The 25,398-nt window shown below is 36.7% G+C and overlaps 1 protein-coding gene across 1 annotated transcript in view; it reads left to right on the forward strand.

The window, feature by feature from the left end:
- The window catches only part of LOC128623409 (uncharacterized), an 89,389-nt gene extending 64,266 nt beyond the window's left edge, over nucleotides 1–25,123 (forward strand). Inside the window, 11 exon segments of the mRNA XM_053650460.1 lie at nucleotides 17,224–17,529; nucleotides 17,612–17,902; nucleotides 18,255–18,560; nucleotides 19,523–19,804; nucleotides 19,920–20,210; nucleotides 20,543–20,848; nucleotides 21,416–21,712; nucleotides 21,832–22,158; nucleotides 22,915–23,238; nucleotides 24,150–24,437; nucleotides 24,752–25,123. Coding sequence (XP_053506435.1) covers nucleotides 17,224–17,529; nucleotides 17,612–17,902; nucleotides 18,255–18,560; nucleotides 19,523–19,804; nucleotides 19,920–20,210; nucleotides 20,543–20,848; nucleotides 21,416–21,712; nucleotides 21,832–22,158; nucleotides 22,915–23,238; nucleotides 24,150–24,437; nucleotides 24,752–24,825 — 3,092 coding nt within the window. The 3' untranslated portion in view covers nucleotides 24,826–25,123.
- The last annotated feature ends 275 nt before the right edge of the window (nucleotides 25,124–25,398 follow it).

Genomic DNA, 25,398 nt, shown 5'->3' on the forward strand with positions numbered 1-25,398 from the left:
GTCTATCGTTCTTTCCCATGAAGTTGAGCAGCATCCCGAAAGCCATGGGTTTTTCGGAAAGCAAGAAAGGTTATTTTCCCCATTTCTGGAACACCGTAGAACATCAGGATTACGTAGGACCGTATCCTGACCCTAAGTTTTACGGTGTAGATGGCATGATGCCTAAGGATAGAGAAGATTTCTTTAAGTGGTACAGAACGGTTTCTGACAAAGTCTTTGATTTCAAGAAAGAGATGGCAGAATACTGTGTGAACGATGTAGAGATTTTGAGAAAGGGGTGTATAGCTTTCAGAGAAGAAATTCTGGAAAGTACAAAGGTCAATCCTTTTAAATGCATAACGATCGCTTCTGTGTGCATGAAAATCTTTAGAACCAAGTGCCTACGTAAAGACACTTTAGCTATTCCTCCGCTTGATAATTACATCACCACTCAGAAATCTTACTCATCACCTTCCATACAATGGCTCGAATACGTTTCTAAAACGCAAAACCTACCCATTCGCCACGCTTTGAACGAAGGTGAAGTCAGGTTTGGTAACTATTACGTAGATGGTTACTGTGAGGATGGGGGGAAATGTAAGGTTTTTGAGTTTCTTGGATGTTTTTATCACGGTTGTGAAAAGTGTTTTCCCTCAATGACCCTGCATCCTCTTACCAAATCCAATGCTACCTTCGGAGATATCCGTCAAAAATCGATGGAGAGAATTAAGAATTTGCAAGACACTCTCAATTTGCATGTCACTCTGATGTGGGAACACGAGTGGAATGAAATGAAAAAAAAAAACGACAACCGCGTGCTAAACTTTCTAAAAGACTGACTTTCCTGATCGTTTAAACCCGCGAGATGCTCTTTTTGGCGGTCGAACAAACGCATTACATTTGCATTATGTAGCTCAACCCGGTGAGAGAATCGATTATTTCGATTTTACCTCTCTTTACCCATTTGTGAATAAGACAAAGACATATCTGATCGATCACCCTATCATCATTTATCGTGACTTTCAACCTCTGAAATATTACTTTGGTATTGTCAGAGCAAAAGTATTACCGCCTGGGAGTCTGTGGGCACCTGTTCTACCGTTTCGTGTAAAAAGCAAACTCCTCTTTCCTCTTTGTAGAACGTGCGGCGAACATCAGCTAAAACAGTGCAATCATATGGATCAGGAGAGAGCTCTTACCGGAACATGGGCATCTATCGAAATTGAGAAAGCTATCGAAAAAGGTTACAAAATTCTAAAAGTGTTTGAAGTGTGGCACTTTCCTAAAAGGTCTGATGAGCTTTTTACGAGATATATTAAAATGTTCCTCAAGACCAAACAGGAAAGTTCAGGTTATTCGTCCTGGGTCATTGATGAATCCTCTAAACATGAGTACATTCGCAAATATAAGGAGAACGAAGGGATCACGTTGGATCCGAAATTTATCACCGTTAATCCTGCCAAAAGATCCGTGGCTAAACTCGCACTAAACTTGTTGTGGGGTAAGATGTGTCAAAGACCTGACAGATCAAACACGACCTTAATTCGCGATCCTACCGAGTTTTTACAGTTCATGTTCTCCGATATTTATAATGTGAGTCAGTTCTCTTTTTTGAATGAGAAGGTGGCGATGGTGCAGTGGCGTTACACAGACGAGAGACTGATTAAACCGCTGAACGCTCATGTATTCATCGTAATTTTCACTACCGCATACGCTAGACTTGAGCTGTACAATTTGATGGATCGATTGGATCAGCGTTGTTTGTACACAGACACGGACAGCATCATTTTTAAAAGTAAGGAAGGTGACTGGATGCCACCCTTAAGCGATTACTTGGGTGGTCTTACCAGCGAACTAGATGATGGCGATCAAATCGTAGAATTCGTAAGTGCAGGTCCTAAAACCTACGGTTACAAAACAGTAAAAGGAAAAACAACCATGAAAGCTAAAGGCATTACTTTAAATTGTATCAATTTTGAAATTGTCAATTTGAAATCACTGACAGAACTGGTTTACGAGCGATTGAAAAATCCGGATCAAACCGGTCAACTCATAACCACGCATAACCAAATCGTGAGAGATAAAAAGGGGTTTCATTTGAGAAACAAAACACAGATGAAAAGGTTCAGGGTTGTGTACGATAAGCGTGTTCTATTACCCGATTTTACAACTCTCCCTTACGGCTATTAAGACTATTCGTGTATATCTGTGTATATAGTTTCTGTTGATGTGTTTTGTAATGGAAAATATGAATGTGACAGCTTTTGATGTTAGGATGCAACTTCCCTTTTCATGTATAGTATGTGGACCGAGTAATAGCGGAAAATCTTATTTTATCAAAATGTTGTTGGAAAACTGTAAAGACGTAATGTCGGTAGTACCAGAAAACATTGTCTGGTGTTATACGTGTTGGCAACCTCTGTACGATGAATTGATGACCAGAATAAATATAAAATTTCTTCAAGGAATCCCTGATTCTTTGTGTGATGACGAACTATTTCTGCCCAATAAAAAAAAACTTGTTGGTAATCGATGACTTGATGGAATCCGCCAGTAAAAACGATGAAGTAGAAAAGGCTTTTACAAAATACACCCACCACAGAAATCTGAGCGTCATCTCCTTGTTCAAAACTTGTTTTTTCAAGGCAAGACTAGCAGAACAATCAACCTGAACACCAACTACATGGTTCTTTTTAAAAACCCTAGAGACAAATTACAGATCAGCATACTGGCTCGTCAAATGTATCCGGGTAACAGCAAGTATTTTTTAGAATGCTTTCTCGACGCCGTCTCTAGACCTTATGGGTATTTATTTGTTGACCTGAAAGCACAAACGCCAGAAGAACTTCGTCTCCAGTCAGGGGTGTTTCCGGGGGAGAATCCGGTTGTGTATGTTCCTAAGAAGAAGAAAAAAAACTTTAAAGTATCGACAACAAATGTCTGATCGATTGAAAAAAACCCTCCCTCATCCGTAAAGTTTTGCTCGTATCCTTTTTCAAACTGTCTTTTTAAACGGGAAATTCTAACGATATTACCGACTTTAAACTTGAATTTTAGTTTCTTTAATTTAGGTGAGAACAGTCCGTAGAGGGTTTTAAATACTCTGAAGTAATTGGCTTCGTTGACCTCGGCGGGTTTCATTTTGATGCTGAATGGTAATTGTGATTGTACGCTTGAATCAGATCCTGGACTACGTCGATGTATTTTCTCGTGTTACAAGCAGTAAAATATATCCACATCCTGGTCTTTAGCGTTCTGTTGAACCTTTTACACACCGATGCTTTTTGTCCCGTACCCGTAGCAAAGTGAACAATGTCATGTTTTTTCATTAATGTTTAAAAATTTTTGTTAAAAAACTCCTTCCCTTGATCAGTTTGAAGTTTTTTGGGGACTCTACCTTCCTTTAGAATGGAATCAGATGCTTTAGTTACCTTGTGTCCGGTCTTGTTTCGTAACACAAGTACCCAGGCATATTTGGATAAAATATCTATGCACATGATCATAAATTTCGCGTTGTCATTGCTCTCTGACAGGTTGCTCATATCGACGAAATCAGCTTGCTGATACTGGTTTATGTAGACTGTACGCATCCTGCTCTGCTAACCAGTTTTTTATTTCAGTATCATTAGCTCTTTTACCTATTTTCTCAACAGTAGCTCTTTCCAAACTCTCAACGCCACCGTACGAACCAGGTTCTGATGGCGTATAATATATATTCTTCATCAATCGCGCAGTCATTTTCGAGTGTCAAGAATGATCAAACGCAAGTGTAGATTAAACATTTTATCTCAAAATACATGAGCATGGTATTACATATTCAATCAAAGTAACGTTTTCCATTCTAAACAATTTATATCAAACATTGGTTTAGAGACATGATTAGTTTTACATTCAAATGTTTGAGCAATACATGTAAGATAAAACTTGATACAAACAACGTGTTAAGGACACACTCTATTTACAAATGTCTTCAGCATTTTGTTTTGTTTGTCTTCAGGCTTTTCTTGCAGTCAGAATAGACGTGGCGTGTTTTGAAGTTTCCCACGAATGCGGTGGGTCAGCGGGTTCCAGAGATGAGTGAAAGGTCCAGTAGTCCACAACGTCTTCATACACCTGCTCGTTGAAAATGTCTTTGGTTTTCTCTTGACCTCGTTCAGAACGGTTTTGATGTGAGGCTCGTCTTGCCATTCACACACGATGGCTTCAGCGATACCTTGAATTTTTTCCAGGGATGGAGTGTGTTTGATACCGCACAATTTCAGACCTCTTGCCAAAGTATATTTGAACCACGGTTTAAACAGTGCAGCGAAACCTGGTTCTTGCAGAAATTTGTTGCTCTGATGCGGTATTTGCATTGCAGAGATGTACTGCTCCATTTACGCCTGTACGCATCCGGGGAAAAGAAGTCCATTCTAATAATGTAGTCAAAATCCTTGCACCATTTTCTGAACTTTTTCCAGTCACACTCGTTAAAAGTTACGCTCTCAGTAGCGCAGCTCCAGTGGATGTGACCCGGGACCTGTACATCCGTTTGACATTACCCAATATTGAATCTTTTCATGCTCTAAATTTTTTTGTAATCTTCCCAAAAAAGAGTGAGTTTTTTTCGGTGCATCAGGACAAGCAGCAGACATGTTGTAAGCTCACACACGATCTTCGAAGTACAGAGTATTTTTAAACCTAGAGGGTGGGTGAGGCCTTCATCTTCTATAAACTTATGGTGCTTATAACGTCACCTACCGGATGGATCAATTTTATTTTCTTTTGTTCTGATTGGACAGGTTATGTATGTGTGTGTGTGTGTGTGTGTGTGTGTGTTTGTGTGTGTGTGTGTGTGTGTGTGTGTGTGTGTGTGTGTGCGTCATATTTTTGGTAGGATGTGTACAGAAATTCATTATTAAACATTTACTTATTTTCATCAGCCTTATGTATGTATGTGTGTGTGTGTGTGTGTGTGTGTGTGTGTGTGTGTGTGTGTGTGTGTCTGCTTCGGAGCTATAGGAAAAGCTATAGGAATGAACATGCATCAATAATTATCATTGACCTTTTTTGACCTAGGCCTAACTCACGAAAACAACTAACAACCTAAGCAGGGAGGGACGGGGGTTATACGTGTGTGAAAGCTATAGGATTGAACATGCAGCAATAATTATCATTGACCTTTTTTGACCTAGGCCTAACTCAGGAAAACAACTAACAACCTAAGCAGGGAGGGACGGGGTTATACGCGTGTGAAAGCTATAGGATTGAACATGCAGCAATAATTATCATTGACCTTTTTTGACCTAGGCCTAACTCATGAGCGTATCACAATCTATGGGAAAGGAAACAACTTGTGTGTGCGTGTGTCTGGAATACATCTGGAATACACCGGAACCGGATTTAACGTAATTATAAGTGATTATGATGACCCTTTGACCTGTCATATTTAATTATAATGATGATGACCTTTGACCTATACCTGTCACATCCAATTAGTGATTTTCTATGGCTTACATAATATACAAACTATGTTATATATCTCCTCGCATGGCAGCTCTGCTACCATTGGGGTGTGTGTGTGTGTGTGTGATTGGGTGAATGAGACACAGTGTAAAGCGCTTTGGAACCGCTAAGGTTAAAAAAAGTGCTATATAAGTGCAGACCATTTACCATTCAATATTCAGAATATTTTGAACAAAAATGTCAATGATGTAAAATTATGACTGAAAAGACTCCTTTATTTCTGAATAATAAACATTGCAAATCGTGTCTGTTTTCATCTGTCAAAACTAAATACATCAAACATTGCTCAAAACAGAGGTTTAATGTTCATGCTCACCATATCTTAATATGAAATGTATTGAACAAACAAAGTCTCTGAGTTGGGGAAATGATCAACTAAAACATATAAAACAGACTTCTGTAGCTGCACCTGAGGCACCCTTTTAACTGGAAACAGAGCTCCTGTCAGCTAAAGTGCCCCAGTTCTGCCGCCTCTTTCTTGACCACTGTAGATCGCATTTGATAATATATTAAATGACAACAAAGCAATGTAATGTGGATGCCACAATGTGTAATTTTTACCTGTTAAGGTTAGTTGCCTGTTTTGTATGCTGCTACAACATAAATGATGACAGGAACTAACGTAATGTCTTGTGGTCATTACATTAAATGTCACTATGAATGGAAGAAAAGCATGACGTTTGTTACATTAAAAAAAGAGAAATAATTGGCAACTGATATTATTGGATAATGTACTTTGGGGGTTAACAGTAACTCCGCTGTATCACATCACCCCATTGTCGATTATTTTCCTATAACAGCATGCCCCATTATGTTTTATTCCATATAATAATAATAATAATAATAATAATAATAATAATAATAAATATCTACTTCTCTGGCAACTTATTTAGCCTTACCCAGTTGTAAGAAATTGACTGCAAAATATACAGTGCTCACTTGTTTTATACGTGTATTAAATAAAACTATAAGACCCTGACCAGGATAAATAAATAAAAGACAAATATAAGGTAAAATATAACAGTACAATTCAACAACTTATAGATTATGTCTATTTGAATATTGTTTACCCAGTTAATAGAGAAGAATGTGTCAGTTGTCCTAAACAGCCAGTGGGCTTTTTTTTTTTTTTGCATCATGTATTATTTAGCATGTAAAACATTACCCACAGCTTCACCCTGTCGGCACTGTTTCCCAGATCTCTCTCTCTCTCTCTCTCTCTCTCTCTCTCTCTCTCTGTGTGTGTGTGTGTGTTTGTGCGTGTGTGTGTGTGTGTATAAAGATCTCCAGCTAGAACTGCACAGTGTTCGTTTCCCTTCAGCTGGTTTGTGGGCTTCTGGATGTTTTTACCTCTCTTCTCTGGACTTAGCGAGAAAAAAAATGCAGGACACCTTTTGGATCTCGTTGATGTTCACAGGAGCTGCTTCAGGTGGGTTTCCTCCAGAAACATGATTTATTTATGTTTTTTTTTTTTTTTTAAGTGAAAGTTTCTTAATTTAATGAGAATTTGCTGTACAGTGTGTAATGTTTTACTCAGATACACTTTTGCCTGAACAGTTTTCCAAACCCTCACTGTGGCTGCTGACATCATTTTGATTAAAAAAAAAAAAAAAAGTGAATATAGAATTCTAAAATAATGGGAAAAAAACTTATTAGATGTCATGCTGGTATATAAATATAAATAATAATAAAAATGACAGACACACAGATATTTTGCTCAGCTTTAACCTGTGAAGTAAAAGATAAAATTAAACACAACAATCATCAGCAAATATAATGAAATTTGACAGACTGGACATCATTGTTTAGCATTTTGCTAATATAGTATGTACAGTATAGCTTTCTTTCCATTTGGGTCATCTCTAATTCTGACTTTAATACAGTATATTCTCATGATGATCTCTCTTCATCTTATTAAAGTGTAGTTAATTGTAGATAAGTCAGACTCCAGCCATACTACACGTTTATCATTCAAGGGTTAATCATAAAAATGCACGAGTTTTCAAACTGAGTAACAGTATGAATAGACGGCTACTTTCAATCTATGTATACACATGGTATTGATGAATTAATTCTCTTTCTTTTTTTCTTGTAAAAAAAAGACTTCCTCTGACTTCCCAGTTTGGCTAATTTGCACCAAAGTTTTCATTAAACTGTGAAAGTAATTCACTTCTGCTAAATTTATTTTATTATCCATTTATTATTAGCTTTTGATTATGTGAAGTGTCTGCCGTTATGAGCTTGCATATGAGCTGTTACTATAGAAGCATAATGTATTAGAATGATTGCATTAACATAAAACTATCATTCATGTTACAGTCGGAACTTTCCTTGCTGTTACACGTGAATAATGTACACCTTCTTCTAGGGCTGCACAATTAATCGAATATCGATCCCGATTACGATTTTGACTGCCCACGATTAAATGAACATGATCGACTGCGATATTGAAGTTTAAAGTTCGTCCTCAGCTCATAGAAACCTCTGCTGCAGATCAAATCAAGCGCTTCCTACACTTACAGCCAATCACATAGAGCGGCGCAGAGATGACGTCATTCTGTAGTGCCAAAACCCCAAAACGGAATTAGCATTTTAGCCCTCGAGCTGCCAGCTTCGCGCAAGGAGTAATAATGAAATTAGCGCGATGCTAAATGGCACTACAGAGGTTGTCGGGGACATTAAACCTCATCATGCCGAACGGGAAAAAACTTTGCAGATAAATGCAGGGCTCTACAGTGCCACCATTTCACTCGTATTTGTGACTGAAAAGTATTTTGTGCGACTGAATAAATATTTATTTGCACCGGTGCGAGTGACCTGTTCGGAGTTGTATAATACAATCGGGATAAAAACTACAGGAAGTCCAAAATTTATCTACCCCGCGCAACAGTTACTTTCACACTGCTTTTCATCAGCTCAGTCAACTGAGCAAGTGTGCAAATACTGCAGAGAAGCCATTATGATGAAATGTAACACTGAACATCTGCTTCAACTTCCTGATCTCACAACCGCCATCTTTTATTGATCCTGCAAAATAAGCTGAACTTGCACCTGCTCATGTAGACACAGCGGCTTCGCGCGGAGTAATTAATAATAATGCTAACGCTACAAGGTGGGTTTAATTCAAACTTCTTCCATTCAAAGTCCACCAAGGTAGGAGCTAGAATCATAGTTTTTATAAAATCTTTTTATGACATCATCTGAACGTTCCAATGTTGACATCCACAGGACCTCTGTACAAGGTTACAAATAAGTTGTAAAATGTAAAAATGTAGTCATTATGGGTGTCTTTTCAATGTCTTATAACGTCAACCACAGACTCATTTTCGACATTTGTACTGCTCTGGACCAAATAAACAGTATCAGGATGCATTAAATTAAAACTCACTTTTATTTCAACGTAATTACCATTTGTAGTTGTAAAGCAACTCTACAGACAGTGTGTGTGGGTCCAAAAATATTGAAAACAAACTAAACTTAACTCAGGCTGCGGTGGATAACAATTAACAAACAAATAAACAACAATCCACCTAGCACATGCGCTATGACTGCATCACAGTTTTTATAGAAAAAAGGTTCTATAAAATAAAGCTAACACTAAGAAAATTCAGGAACATAATATTAACTTAGTTGATCTTACCTTAGGTGTGTTCAACTAGCTCAATGAGTTCGCACTTTTGCTGTCATCAGATATACATTTTTTTTCCAATTTGATTCAAATGGGCTTGACTGGCATGAAAGTGCCAGACGTGTAGATCATGTCTATTTTGCGTCGGTTGGTCAAGGATCATATCTGTATGTGTGCACGACATGCAAATCAGGTTTAGTATCTGGATGTCTGACTACAACCCCTCTTGGACGTAGAGATGCAGTTCAATATTTGAACTCCTGGCTAGGACTTTTTTTTTTGGATGTCTGTGGATGTGCAAGACCTGAACCTGATTTGCATGTCATGCACACATACAGATGGTCCTTGACAGAGCTACGCAAAATAGACATGATCTACATCTCTAGCAGATGTGTTTACTGGGTTATAGTTGGTATACAATATGAACATGGAGGCCTACATCTACATAGTATTTTAAAAGTTTTAGGTCATATCACTTTGACACAGTCTATTTACTTGTAACAGAACATGGTAATGTTGTTGTAAGTACTTTTATTTCAAAAGTTAAATGTTTATATAAATACTACATCAAAACAATGGCATTAAGCCATTAATAACTTATGAAACATTGTTTAAAGTCCTCAAGCAATTACTCAAGACTAATAAAATAATAGCGAAAGACAAAGGTTTTTTTTTTAAGTACCTGTAATATAATAAAGTCTTTCCAGTCAGTCTGGTGTCTAACAGCTTCTGAATTCGAAAAGAATGCAGTCAAATGTAAAATAAAACCACTTAAATTACTCATTGTGGCTTAGTGGTTAGCACGTTGGCCTCACGCCTCCAGGGTCCGGGGTTGGAGTCCCGCCGGGGCCATGTGTATGCGGAGTTTGCATGTTCTCCCTGTGCTGCGGGGGTTTCCTCCGGGTACTCTGGTTTCTTCCCCCAGTCCAAAAACATGCATGGTAGGCTGACTGGCATGTCTAAAGTTCCATAGTGTATAAATGAGTGTGTATGTGATTGTGCCCTGCGATGGACTGGCACCCTGTCCAGGGTGTACCCTGCCTTGTGCCTGATGCTCCCTGGGATAGGCTCCAGGTTCCCCGTGACCCTGAAAAGGAGTAAGCAGTAGTAGGTGGATGGAAATTACTCATTGTCTTCATTTTTGATGAAGATAATATGCTACTGCATAATATATTATTAAATAAAGCTAATAAATGTACCCATCCATGAGAAGTGAGTTGTATTTGCATTTCTTGACAGTGTTGTTATCTTAAAACATATCACATCAGCAGCTGGCAGGGTTGTTATCCTTGTGACACACATCCATCCCCCCACATATTATACAAACCAACTCTATTTACATAATAGTGCAAAAAGATGGGGACCTTGACCGTGTAATTGTTCGTTCAGTACGCACCAGTAAAGGAATGGGGAAATGATGTAACAGTACTGGCAGAGGGGCAACTCTTACAGGTGTTTATATAATTATTAAACAAACAACAATATTGTTTTTATACCAATTAAATGTTTTTACATGGTTAATATCAAACAAAAATCTGTTTGAGTTTTTCAGTGTAACTAGTGTACTTCATGTGAGCTCTATCTCTGCCAAAGCTAAACAAAGCCTGTTCCTTTTTTCCCCACCTGTGGCTTAGGACTTCTTGTATGCTTGTTGCTACAGTATGTTACCAAAATATTTGCAAAAGTTTGCTGTGGCATCAACAGTTGGAAGTGATAAATTAGATTTTACAGACTAGTAAACTATAATTTAAGTGTTTCTCAGCTTTAGTTCCAGATAACCAATGCTCTGCAAAGAGATTTTCCTACATCATTTGCTTAACCGTAATTAGCTTAATATGTACAGAACAGAAAGATGGGTGCTGTTGTAGGAAAATAATCAACAAGTTGGTGTAATGTGAATATACTAATTTACAATCACAATTAGCTAATTAGAGACTTCTTCCATAAATGTTAAATAAATGTCAACTTTACAATTTTGACTTTACAAGTTTTACAATTTCAAAATTATAAGATTTTGTTTGATATATAACACTTAAAATGTGTTTATTATTAGGCTTTAATTATGCGGAGCATCAACTATATAAGTACCTGCATTAGTTGTTACTATAGAAACAATAACATATTGAGCTAATTAATACAAAATATAGATAATTTATTAACATTAATTGAGAATTTTACAGCACTCATAAATTTAGATATTATGTGGTATTAAAAATTTGCACTTTTGTGGCCTTCATATACTGTGGCAACACAATCTATTTCTAAACTGCAATAACTGCTGTGCCCATTGCTGCTGCATCCGGATCTGTGCGCGTTTGTTTTTCAGTTGAGACCGAGCTCCCTGCATCTCTGCTTCTAACAACTCCAAACCAAACAGAAATAGACAATGGAACAGCTACATCAGCTTAGCTACACAATTTTCACCTAAATCACACACATTTAAGTGGACTCGTGAAAGCATGGACCTCAATAATAAGGTCACTATTTTAAGCTAGGATAAAGGTGCTTCCACTGCCATAAGTAGTAAATCAGCACCAGTGAATAGACGGGCTCATCTTCTCCAGCTAAGTGTGAATTCCAGCAGAAGTTATGGTATGTATTGTATTAATTTACTTCTTTTTTTCATTCTTTTTTGCAACTTTTACCTACGAATTTGAAAGTAGTGTCAGAATAGCTGAATAACTAACTTGACTAAGCAGTCAATTTCACTTAATTTAATTAAAACTTCCTCTAACTTGGTTTTAGGTTGATGGTATTCTAACATCTTAGAATGATGAACAGTATATGATGAAAAACTACAAAGTTGTAAAGCGCTTTGAGTGTCTAGAAAAGCACTATATAAAATGTAACTAACTAACAAAGCACTTGCTAAATGCTGTAAATGGAAGTTTGCTTTAAAGTAATCATTTGCCCTCTAGTTTGAATGAAAATGTCAGTTATGTATCAATTATGTAATTCTTTGAGTGTAATATGCATTACAACACTAGATCTATGGCATTTTCAGATTATACAGTGGTGCTTGAAAGTTTGTGACTTTAAAATTTTGGTTACGAAACAGGACTCAAAACAGGAAGTAAGCACAGGAGTGACATCTTTATTTAGACTTAAGCAAAGTACCTGAAACTTAAACACTTATCCCTTAACTAGGAATGAGGCATAAAACACTGCACTTAGAACACAACTATAACATGAAACACTTGTTTCACTCAGGCATCAAATACTCGTTCAACTCATGCATTACACTCATTTAACTCAGGCATGAACATTCTTAACTATGACATTAACCATCTTTGAACTCTCATTTAACCATGGCATGAACTAAGGAACAAGACAGGACCTGGAACTTTACCCCGTGGCACCATTAAACCCATCAGTCTCTATTAGTGTATGTTTTTACTTTAATACCACGCCACGTGCGCAGCAACACGAGGGGTTTAAATAACCAATTAGTCACAATTACCCCTGAGTACAGACAGCTGGGACCAATCATGACACACCGTCGAATATCAACCAATACCTGAACTGGAAGAGAACCAAATAAAAACGAAAGGCATGTGTCCGTAGGAAACAGTTTTAGCGTCCATGCGCACTTAGAGCACGTGCACGCGCTTTCCCAGTGCTCGTGCACGTGGTCGCCACAGCGGCCTCTGCCGGCGAGATCGTGACAATTTTTTTTCTAAATTTCTGCATAAATATGACCTAAAACATCAGATTTTCACAAAAGTCCTAAACGTAGGTGAAGCGAACCCAATTAAACAAATTATACAAAATACAAAAATATTATACTTGGTCATTTATTTATTGAGGAAAATGATCTAATATTACATACCTGTGAGTGGCAGAAGTATGCAAACCTTTGCTCTCAATATCAGGTGTGGCCCCTTTATTCAGCAATATTGGCAACTAAACATTTCCCGTAACTGTTGATCAGTCCTGCACATCGGCTTGAAGGAATTTTAGCCCATTCTTCAGTACAGAACAGCTTTGACTCTGGGATGTTGAGTTTCCTCACATGAACTGCTTGTTTAAGGTCCTTCCACAACATTTCTATTTGATTAAGTTCAGGACTTTGACTTGGCCATTCCAAAACATTAACTTTATTCTTCTTTAACCATTCTATTGTAGAACAACTTGTGTGCTTAGCATTGTTGTCTTGCTGCATGACCAACTTTCTCTTGAGATTCAGTTCATGAACAGATGTCCTGGCATTTTCTTTTAAAAATTGCTGGTATACTTCAGAATTCATTGTTTCATCAATGATGGGAAGCTGTCTTGGCCCAGATGCAGCCAACAGGCCCAAACCATGGTACTACTAGCACCATGTTCCACAGATGGGATAAGGTTCTTCTGCTTCTCATTTAAACCAAAAAGTTCTATTTTGGTCTCATCCGTCCACAATAAAATAATCTTTTTTGAGTTTCTCCTTGCCATGCATATTTTTGTTGTTCAGTGTTCTCCTGATGGTGGACTCATGAACAAAAGATCTTTGTTGGTTGACCAGTCCTGGGGAGTGTAACAATAGTCTTAAATTTCCTCCATTTGTACAAAACATGTCTGACTGTGTATTGGTATAGTCCAAACTCTTCAGAGATGGTTTTGTAACCTCTTCTAGCCTTTCTATGAGCATCAACAACTCTTTTTTGAGGTACTCAGAAATCTCCTTTGTTCATGTCATGATCCACTTCCACACACATGTGTTGTGAAGATCAGATTTTGATAGATCGCTGTTCTTTAAATACAACAGGGTGCTCACACCTGTTTGTCATCTAATTTATTGAAAACACCTGACTCTAATTTCACTTTCAAATTAAATAGCTAATCCTAAAGGATCACATACTTTTGCCACTCACAGATATGTAATATTGGATCATTTTCCTCAATGAATAAATGACCAAGTATAATATTTTTGTTATAAATATTTTGTTTAATATTTTTGTCTCATTTGTTTAATTGGGTTCATGTCTACTTTTAGGACTTCTGAAAATCTGGAAATCTGATGATGTCATATTTATGCAGAAATATAGAAAATTCTAAAGGCTTTACAAACTTTCAAGCACCACTGTACATTCACTGTGTGTGTGTGTGTTTGAGAGAGGGAGAGAGAGAGAGAGAGTGTGTGTGTGTGTGTGTGTGTGTGTGTGCGCATGTATGTTTTATTAAAATCCTTAATCGCATCTTTAAAAAAAACTTATTTCTGCACCTTTTTTACAGTGTCAGTTGATACAAAACAGACACAGGTGACAATAATCCCACCTTTCACCAAGGACATGCTGATCAAAAGAGCCAGGCGGCATGCAGACTGCAGGGTCAAGGGAGAGGTGGGTTGCAACTTATTGATTGTGAAGAGATTTCTTCTCTTCCGGAATAGCCATATCTACAAACATAGTGGTCACACTCATCACCCAGTTTTGATGAGTGGAGCGATGGCACCAAAATCAACAAAGAGGAAATGATAGAAAATGCTTTTACTACTTATACATATTTTTGCTCTTAATTTGTATAATAAAGCTATGAAGATTTTAGCTAAGATTCTAAAAAGCACAATTTTAAACGTGATATCTAATTATATTGAAATTATGCGCAAAATTGTTTTTTATTTTACACTTGACCAATGTTCCCCAACAGACAGAAACAATGCAAGAGTAGGAAACTGAGCAGGTTTTGAACTTTACTGTGGTTTCATGTTCATAGGCAAAAAAGACTGCCCCAAGGTTTACTTGTTCATGCTATCAGAGAGCTCCGGTGAACCAGTGACCATGGCTTGGTTGTAAAAGATTTCTACCACAAGGAGGTGGCTGTATATTATTATATTACACTAACTTTATACATCGCTATCTCACTACATCGTAAATATGGATTGTGTGAAATAATTCCATATCTGCACCTGGACTAGTTTTGAGTTAAGACATTTTAGTTACAGCTGTTTTAATCTCCTCCTTCATCATATTCTCAACAAACCAGCCTTTATTTAAGGTATATATTTGATAGCATTTTCCCTAAAACTGTACATTATGTTCAAAAGGCTCACAATTATACAATTAAAAAATAAGCAAATAATTAATATGGGCTTCAAAGACCTATCAAACATATCTTCAAATAGTTTCATAAAATGTAAGAGGCAAATCCATTAATAAACTTTTAATTCTGTTAAAAAATAATAGAGAATGCTACAAAGCTTTCCCCCACAATGTCACTGAGTGTTTGCATTTTTGTTATATTTTTTCAAGCTTTTTTGTTCTGTGTTAGTGACTGTTAGTAAATATATCCTCAAATAGGCCATAAAAAATGCTGCAGTGATTTAGTTTAATTCTGGAAATAAGTTTGTTTTTTTCCTCTGTTTCCTCACTGTAATGTTCTGAGCTTTAATTTCTGCTATTGCCTACTAGGCTAATTTGCATGTATTTTATATCTGTAAATATTTTTGAAAATTTAAATGCTGGATTTTTCTATGCGTTTACTCAAATAAATGGTTTTTTTTTTTTAAAGTGCAATTAAAAGTCTCATTGTTTTCTATATCTTTATTTGAATTACAGTCGGTCTTATTACAGTTGGTTTTATAAAAAAAAAAAGTTTAAATGGCAAGAGTGTTTCTCAGTTTGTTGTCGAAACATAGTAAAATTATTTTGTTATTTTATTATTATTTTTTTTTAGCTAATTTATGTTTATTGGTGCATTATTATGAAGGCTGTATCATGTCACTGAGCAAACAAAGAGAATAAAAAAAGCACTCTTTAAATAACAGGCAAAACACTGCATGTAAATGGTCTAATAATGGATATAAATGTAGCACTTCTTCCTGTGCAGGTGTGTTTCACTCCATCTCAGAGATGCAGATGACTTAGACTGCTTCTTTTGGAAGATTTTACCTTTATCTTTGGCCTGCTTGTTGCCTAACGCTCCCATCTGCTGTTTGCTGTGCTCACTGAAGCTTGTCCTGCACTCCTTCCTCTAGCCACACCATAAAACACCAAAAACTGTGGAAAGAAAACATGCACGCACACACACACACACACACACACACACACACACACACACACACACACACACACACACACACAGACAGACAGACAGACTACTGAACCACTAACATAAGATTGGTTTGTGTTTTGGTTCAGCTCTAGAATTATTCTTATGTTGTTCTTAATAATTATTCATGCAAAAAACTAAGAGGAGAACAATATCAAACAGACAAACTGTGATAACTGTGATAAATACTATGCTTCATACTAATCACATAGTTATTTGTCATTAGTTGTTACACTGAGTTCTGTTTTTGAAAACTCCCACAAACAACATATATATGAAATGAGTAAAAAAAAACAGGGAAAAATTGGAACAAAAAACAAAAACAAACAAACAAACAAAAAAATTAACGAGTTGTTCTTTAACCAGGCCTGGCTAGTACCATCTAAGAAATTAGTTTGTTCTGTAGATTAGATTTATTATTATCAGTTATGCAGAAGAAATAAACACTGGTTTAACTTTTAACTCTGATGATGAAGTTGTTTGGCTTTGCTGCAGCTTTGGAGACAGAAAATTAAGAGAAAGGATGTTGCAAATTTTCAAGAACAAAAAATAAGCAAGTATTTATTTTTAGTTCTATTCCAGTGTTGGATTATTGAAAGGATCAAACATAATTGGCCAGTAAATTTGCTTATATTCACTCACCAATAAGGCAGTGTCACGTTGTGCTCAATGTATGATTTTCTCTCTTGTCTTAGGTGTTCAACTGATTCACCTTGTCTTAGGTGTTCAACCTGATTGTCACAATGCACTTTTCTGAAAAAAAAATTATTAAATATAGCTTTTACATATAGTAGTGCCATCTTCTCTGATTTGTGGCAGGAATGTTTGAAACAGAGTTCCTTCTGGAATATGACATGTACTCATATTTCATTGAGGACTTCATCATCATCATCATCATCATCATAATCAATATAATGTTTATAGTACAACAATATAACAGTTTTAGTGTTCCTTACCAAAGTGTTGTGCCAGTATCTTAATACACTTCAAAATTTTAAGTAAAACATTCAAATTTTAAGGAAGTTCTATTAAGCACTAAATATATATGCCATGTTCTTGAATTGTTTTTATCTTACTGTTTATAGCTCAGCGTGTGACTGAGCCCAACATCACCATGAGCACCAGTACAATGGACAACAACGTTAATCTGCTTTGTTGGTTGGATGGTTTTTCTCCGAAAAAAATAAGTGTTGAGTGGTACAAGGGTAATACGTTGCTCACAGAGAAGGCAACCATGAAGATATTCGAAAGTCTCAGCAATGGAGAAAAGACGTTTGATGCACTGAGCCAACTCAGCATTAATGCACAGCAATGGAATGAAGGCACAGAGTTCACCTGTAAAGCCACACACAACTCCAAGATCTTCAGTCAAACATGGAGCAAGTGCAAAGGTCAGTTCCACAGAAAAACACTGCAAAATAAAAATCTTCCATGATGTCTAACTGTAAGTGAACAATCTCTTACATATTGCAGCTGAACCGACATCCAAACCACTGATACGTCTGGAGAAGCCTGGTCTCATGTCAGTATTGACAGATTCAGAAGTAACAGCTTGCTGTGTTGTTGAAACTATGCACAATACCAGAGTGTCATGGTTTGTAGATGGAAGGGAAAAAACAGACAGAGCCACCTTGAAGACACTGGACGGGAGAACTGTTAGCAACCTGACTATCTCTACAGACGAATGGAAAAACTGGCAGACAATAAAATGCACCGCTGCACATCTATGTTTTGGCACAGTAGAGAAGACAGTTAATATTCTAGGTATGTTCTGTATATAATTTAAAATTATATCATTAGGGGCAACTTAAAAAACACAGATTACAACTTATTGCTATTTGTGGAAATCAGTCACATGATCAAATATTTTCTACTATATACAGCGTGTAGATAGATAGATAATTAGATAGATAGATAGATAGATAGATGTGTTTTTCCAGTTTGTCCCACATATATTAGTTATTTAAACAGTGATTAGAGACACAGCATTTAGATGCATGGGGGATCCTAAATGCCATGTGTGCACACATTAGGTTCCACGTTGGAAAAGTAACTTTAAAATATTTCACTTTAGTGAAACATTTTAACTCATAAGACTTTACCTTATGTTCCTCAGAACCTGTGCAGACAACTCCTACAGTGGTGATCAGGAGGAATCTGGCAGACATACTGAAGGGAGACAGTGCAGTACTGGAGTGTGCTGCAAGAGATCTGCCCTCTGGTGAGCTCTCGGTCATCTTACAGGACAATGGAATAAAGGTCCTTGAACCTCAGTATGTGGATCTGCCCAAAGGAGTGGACATTCTGACTGTACGCTTCACTGTTTCCACAACACTCAGAAACAAAAACCGACGGTTCACCTGTCAGATTCAGCAAAGCCGTTCCAAACAGTGGACGTCCAATTCTATAGAAAACCTTTTTGGTAAGGAACATTTTAATCTCAATCTCTAGACCATCTGAATACTGGCAATATTTACAGGTCAAAATAAAACTGAAGTGGGGAAAAGGAACACTGGCAGAAATGCCAGCACAGTCAGCATGGGGTGTGAATTCTGGCTCTCAAATTTCATCAATTAGCACATCACTCGAGTTCATACTGTAACTGGTCTCAATTTGAAATGTACATGGGAATGTTTTTTTTTATTCCTCACTTATGCAGTTATTAGTGTTGTTGTTATTTGTCCATGATATTTCTTTTTACATACAATTGGTTATAGTTTCAAATATAGGGATCCTGATTCCTCTATTCTAGAGCTGTAGAGCTATCTCGCTGCAACATTTTGACACTGTGATTTTAGGAAATACATCTGTAAATTAATCATAATTAAAGATGGTCGTGAAGGGGTTAAATTTCATGAACACCATTTAGAAACCTGTATTTTTAGTTTATATGAACCCTGATTTTTAGTGGAAAAAATAATAAAAAATAAAAATACAATGGTTTATTAGGTTTCCACTATAGAAAGTGGGGTTTATAAAAAAAGGGAAATGTATAGTACAGCATGATGACACATAAATTCACACAGACATATACACACACAAAGAAACAAGCTTTTCAGGGATGTATGACGACATAATTGTGAAGTAAGCGGAGCATAAGCCTTCCGCAAAGTTGCAAAGTTTCAGATAATGTGGTGTTCATGAGTGGACAAAAAAAATGACAAACATTTTTTTGTTGACTTTTCATATATTTATTACTACAGTTAAAGAGAAGCCATGTTAATTATGCTTTTTTTTTTCACAAAAATCTAAATATAAAAATGACTAATGTGACCACAGTTAATTTTTTCTACCAGTAATGTCTTGCCATGAGGTTGTTTAAATTTGTTTAGCCAGAATTCATTTTCTTAGATTTCATGCTATAATATTTGTGCTTCTTTCCAGGTGACCCTTCAGTGGAACTTTCAGCTGTTTCCAGCACTGATAACTCTGGATCAGTTACACAAAAACTTATTTGTTCTGGAACTGGATTCAACCCACAAATTAAGTGGCTCCATAAATCTGTGCCAAATGCTCTTAAAGAAGTGATGATGCAAGGAGATGGACGTGTGAAAGTATCCAGTGAGATATTGGTTCAACAACAGGAGTGGAATAATGATTGTGTATGTGAGGTCAGTGATCAGGATAATCTCAAACCTGTCCAGAAGAGCATCAGAGTTTGTGCAGGTATTCTAACAAAGGACTATTTATCCAAAAAGTTCATAATCTTACAATTTCATTAAACTCCATGAAACAGATGTAAGTGAATAACTGTAACAGAACAATCTCTTGTGTGTTGCAGCTCATTCAAATGTCAAGCCACTGATACGTCTGGATAAACCTGGTCTCATGTCAGTATTGAAAGATTCAGAAGTAACAGCTTCCTGTGTTGTTGAAACTGTGCACAATACCAGAGTGTCATGGTTTGTAGATGGAAGGGAAAAAACGGACAGAGTCACCTTGAAGACACTGGCCGGGAAAACTGTTAGCAACCTGACTATCTCTACAAACGATTGGAAAAACTGGCAGACAATAAAATGCACCGCTGCACATCCATGTTTTGACACAGTAGAGAAGACAATTAATATTCTAGGTATGTTCTGTATATAATTTTTAATTATATCATTAGGGGCAACTTAAAAAACACAGTTTACAACTTATTGCTATTTGTGGAAATCAGTCACATGATCAAATATTTTCTACTATATACAGTGTATAGATAGATAGATAGATAGATGTGTTTTCCCAGTTTGCCCCACATATATTAGTTATTTAAACAGTGATTAGAGACACAGCATTTAGATGCATGGGGGATCCTAAATGCCATGTGTGCACACATTAGGTTCCACGTTGGAAAAGTAACTTTAAAATATTTCACTTTAGTGAAACATTTTAACTCATAAGACTTTACCTTATGTTCCTCAGAACCTGTGCAGACAACTCCTACAGTGGTGATCAGGAGGAATCTGGCAGACATACTGAAGGGAGACAGTGCAGTACTGGAGTGTGCTGCAAGAGATCTGCCCTCTGGTGAGCTCTCGGTCATCTTACAGGCCAGTGGAATAAGGGTCCTTCAACCTCAGTATGTGGATCTGCCCAAAGGAGTGGACACTCTGACTGCACGCTTCACTGTTCCCACAACATACAGAAACAAAAACAAACGGTTCACCTGTCAGATTCAGCAAAGCCATTCCAAACAGTGGACGTCCAATTCTACTGAAAACCTTTTTGGTAATGAACATTTCAATCTCAATCTCTAGACCATCTGCATACTGGCAATATTTACAGGTCAAAATAAAACTGAAGTGGGGGAAAAGGAACACTGGCAGAAATGCCAGCACAGTCAGCATGGGGTGTGAATTCTGGCTCTCAAATTTCATCAATTAGCACATCACTCGAGTTCATACTGTAACTGGTCTCAACCTGAAATGTACATGGGAATGTTTTTTTTAGTCCTCGCTTATGCAGTTATTAGTGTTGTTGTTATTTGTCCATGATATTTCTTTTTACATACAATTGGTTATAGTTTCAAATATAGGGATCCTGATTCCTCTATTCTAGAGCTGTAGAGCTATCTCGCTGCAACATTTTGACACTGTGATGTGATGTAAAATGCCTGCTTTCTGTAAATATGACACAGGAAAGGTTATTTTATTCCCTTCACATGAGGGGAAATACATTTTCGCTATGAAATGTCAAGTCAAGAGATGACCTGGATCAGCCATAAAAACACAAAATAAGGTGGTTTAAATCTACATAGCCAGAAATGAAATCTTTACATTTCATGGTCCTCTCCAGGTGACCCTTCAGTGGAACTTTTAGTTATTTCCAGTGTGGATAAATCTGCATCGGCGACACAAAAACTTCTTTGCGCTGCAACTGGACTTAACCCAAAGATAACGTGGCTCCCTGAATCTGTGGTAAATGCTCTCAATGCTCTCAGTACAGTAACAGTGGATTCAGATGGACGTGTGAAAGTGTCCAGTGAGATTTCGGTTCCACTGCAACAGTGGAATAATAGAGTTACGTTTACCTGCCGAGTCAGCGATCAGGATCCTCTGAAACCTGTTGAGAAGAACACCAGTATTTGTGCAGGTATTCTAATAACAGCCTAAATATCAGAAAAGTTCATGATCTTTATACAAAAAATACAAATCTTACATGTATGTATGTGTCTGTACATCTCTACACTAATGTCATTTCTTTATCTCCAGTGACTCCAGATTTTGCTCAGAAGGCACAGGTTTACCTGTTGGCTCCCTCCATCAGTGACATGAGAGCAAATGACCATGTCTCTGTCACCTGTCTGCTATTGGGCCACTGGCTCAATGACTTCTTGATTGTTTGGAAAATAGGAAAGGACATCACCTCTCAGGGTGTGACCACACAACGTCTCAGAGTCCACAGCAATGGAACAGAGAGTATCCGAAGTGTTCTAAAGGTTCCAGCTGCAAAGTGGAACGCATACACAACTGTTTCCTGTGAAGTGACACACCTCTGCTCCACCACGAAAATGGAGCACACCATCTCTAAAACCAGAGGCAAGTTCTCACATAAACACCGATCTCTAAGACCCATATTTATTCTTTTGTAAAAAAAAATAAATAAAAAAAAAGTTTTTATTTTTATGAATATTAATAGTCATAAATACGATTTTAGTCCATGTCACATTGCATTAATTTATTATTTGCATACACACCATCAGCCAAGATAATAATAATCGACGAGGTGATGCAGTTACTGCCCTGAAGTTGATTTTTTCCCTATAACAGCATGTCTCAAAGTGTTTTACCTCTTATATCACAGCATAGTTATATGCAGTATTGTGGAATGTCTGCAAAACAAGTTAGTCAAACACAGCTATAAACAGTCATATTCTCACTTCCTTTTGGAGATAAGAAGACGAAAATGCTGTGAAACACAATGTCCATCCTTCAACTTAAAGCAGCAGCTTTACCTCTGACTGTTACAAAGCACTGACACTGGAGACTCCTTCCATAAATGTGAAATAAATGTCTCCTTAGAGAAGCCTTGACCATACCAATGATTAAGACTTTTTCTTATTATATTCTTTATTATTTGATAAGTCCCTTTGAATTAGCTGTTACTTTAGAAATTATCACGTTTTAGAATGAGCACATTAATATAAACCTGCGACCTGAACATCTGACCAGTCAAAATGAAGAATTCAGTGGCATAACTGTTATTTAAGATACAAATTTATTGCTAATTAATAAGTTTGAAAGAACTACTGCAATTCTGAGTTGATATTAGCTCTTTTTTTAAATTATTTGTAGCCTCAGACCGCAAAATTCCCACCGTCCAAATACTCAGTCCCAGTGATGACGATCTGTCAGGAGTTCGCAACACATATCTTCTCTGCTTGATCGACGGCTTCCGTCCTGCTGATATCTCTGTGCACTGGGAGCTGAATGGCAGTCGGCTGGATGCATCTCAGTTCATCAACAGTCCAGTCGGCATTCGCTCTGCGTGGAGTGATTATTCCATGCACAGCGCACTGATATTACCAGCATCAAAAAGGGAGGACGGCACTTTTTCCTGTGTGGTCAGCCATGAGTCATCTGAAAAGCCAATCAGGAACTCGATTAACAACGTATACGGTCAGTAACATGTCACATCCTGTCTCTGGTAGAGCAGCTTGTTTAATTTATTTATAATTTATATCAAGTTTCTTAATCTGAATTACACATGATCATGACTTTACTGATGATCTAATGTAGACTATTATTTAGTAGTGTTTCATTAATGAAAACAATTCATGCTCTAAACTGTTAGTTAACTCTAAGTGTAGTTACTTTTGCCACCCTGAAGATGTTTTTTTCCCTATAACAGCATGTTCCGGTGTGCTTCTTACACCAAGCAATTTGTCAATGATTGCAATTTTTATTAATTAAAAAATGAAACTTCATTATGTCAAGCCTTACATCCTGTTATAAAAGCACCGAGATCTTATTATTATTATTATTTTTAATAAAGAGCTAGTTGCAGAAAGCTTTACCATGTTAATGGTTACACATTTTTCACAAAGTTCATAATAAAGATTTTTATAGTATAGTATTAACATAATGTTATCTTTTCTATAGTAACAACTAATATAAACTTTTGATTTTATTCGCAGCCGGATCTACTCTTAGAGTAGCTCTGTTATACAGTAAAAAAACAAACAAACAACAACAAAAACATTCTGACCAATCAGATTTAAGAATTCAACAGCTGTGTTATGTACTACATTTAATTATTATACTATATTTGCTATATTATGCCTTTATTATTTGCTATATTATGCCTTTACGCCTTTATTTATTAAAGCCATATTATGGCTTCAATGCATCATGTATATTTGGTAGAAATTAATCAGAGGATATTTTGATATTATTTTGATTCCAAACCTGATTTATGATCCCATGATCAAATACTTAAACCTTTCATACTATAGGCAATATCTGACTGTTGCTTTCACTAAAATCTATCTTTCTTCTTTTTCCACACCTCATCCTGGTTCATCATCCAGCCTCTGTGAATGAAAATGCTCCCTCTGTGGAGCTGCTGCAGGGTCAAAATAAACTGGTGTGTCTGGCGTACGGTTATAGCCCTTCAGCCATTAACATCACCTGGCTCCTAAATAGTGTGAGTGTACAGCATGATGACAGCACCAACAGCTCTGCCAAAAGGCCTGATGGGAAATTCAGCATTAAAAGCCATCTGAAGGTCCAGGCCTCTGAATGGGCACCTGGTGACACTTACACATGCCATGTCGAGCACATCACTGGCATCGTCACTCACGACATCTCCAAAAAAGGTGACTTTTTTTTCTCCCTAGAATCTTATAGTCCTGGGATCTATCCTGTATCATGTACAGTTCTGTTGAATAATGCTAGCAATGCTAGCTTTAGTGTTTAATTCTGATTTCTACAATAGACAAAAGTTAAAATTACTCAACAACTACTGACCAATCAGAATCAGTATAAATACTTTTAGTTCATCTGAGAACAAAAAAAAAAAACCTCTTCCCTTGATTTCTTGAAGTAGTAGTATGAAGCAGATCTGTACTTCTAGGTTCTCTTTAGGTTCAAGTACGGTGACAAAATAACTAAAAATCCTTTCTTCTTACAGAATTTACTGAAGAGACGATATACTTTGATGAAAACAAGTATGAGCAGCTGTTGACGGCACCTTCTAGAGTTTAGATTAAGGATTATAATAATGCTTTATTGCTGTATTTGTTTGAATGAAACATTTTAATGACTAGTTTTAAGTTGATAGATGCAAGTGAGTAACAAGTTGAATAAATAAAGAAAAAAATAAATGTACTTGATGCTGAATATTAGGGTGTCTATCAGCTGTTGTTTCATTTTTGAGACATTTATTCAAATGAAGGGTATATATTCAAAACCATTCCTTAATTTCAATTACATTTGTATTAGTAATGTTTTTTTATATGGAAGAATTTTGCGGACAATATATAAAAAAAAATTGCAAACTGTATTTGCAATTGCATTTCCTATTTGTGGAATCATAAATTGTGACATGCAATTGCTAATTGTGTATTACATTTGCATTTTCATTTCCAATTTCAAATGGAAATGCAAAGTCCATTTGCAGTTGCATTTCCTGTGTGTTATGCATTATGACCCTGTCATATTGAAATAGCAATAGTAATTACCCTGTTTGCTATTTCACTTCCTCAGTTTTGTGTATGGAGCCTGCCAAAATGCAAATGGAATTGAAAATCCAATTGAATTTCCTATGCCTTGCACAGA

This window comes from Ictalurus furcatus, chromosome 2, assembly GCF_023375685.1.
Source record: "Ictalurus furcatus strain D&B chromosome 2, Billie_1.0, whole genome shotgun sequence".
Classification (NCBI taxonomy): Eukaryota; Metazoa; Chordata; class Actinopteri; order Siluriformes; family Ictaluridae; genus Ictalurus; species Ictalurus furcatus.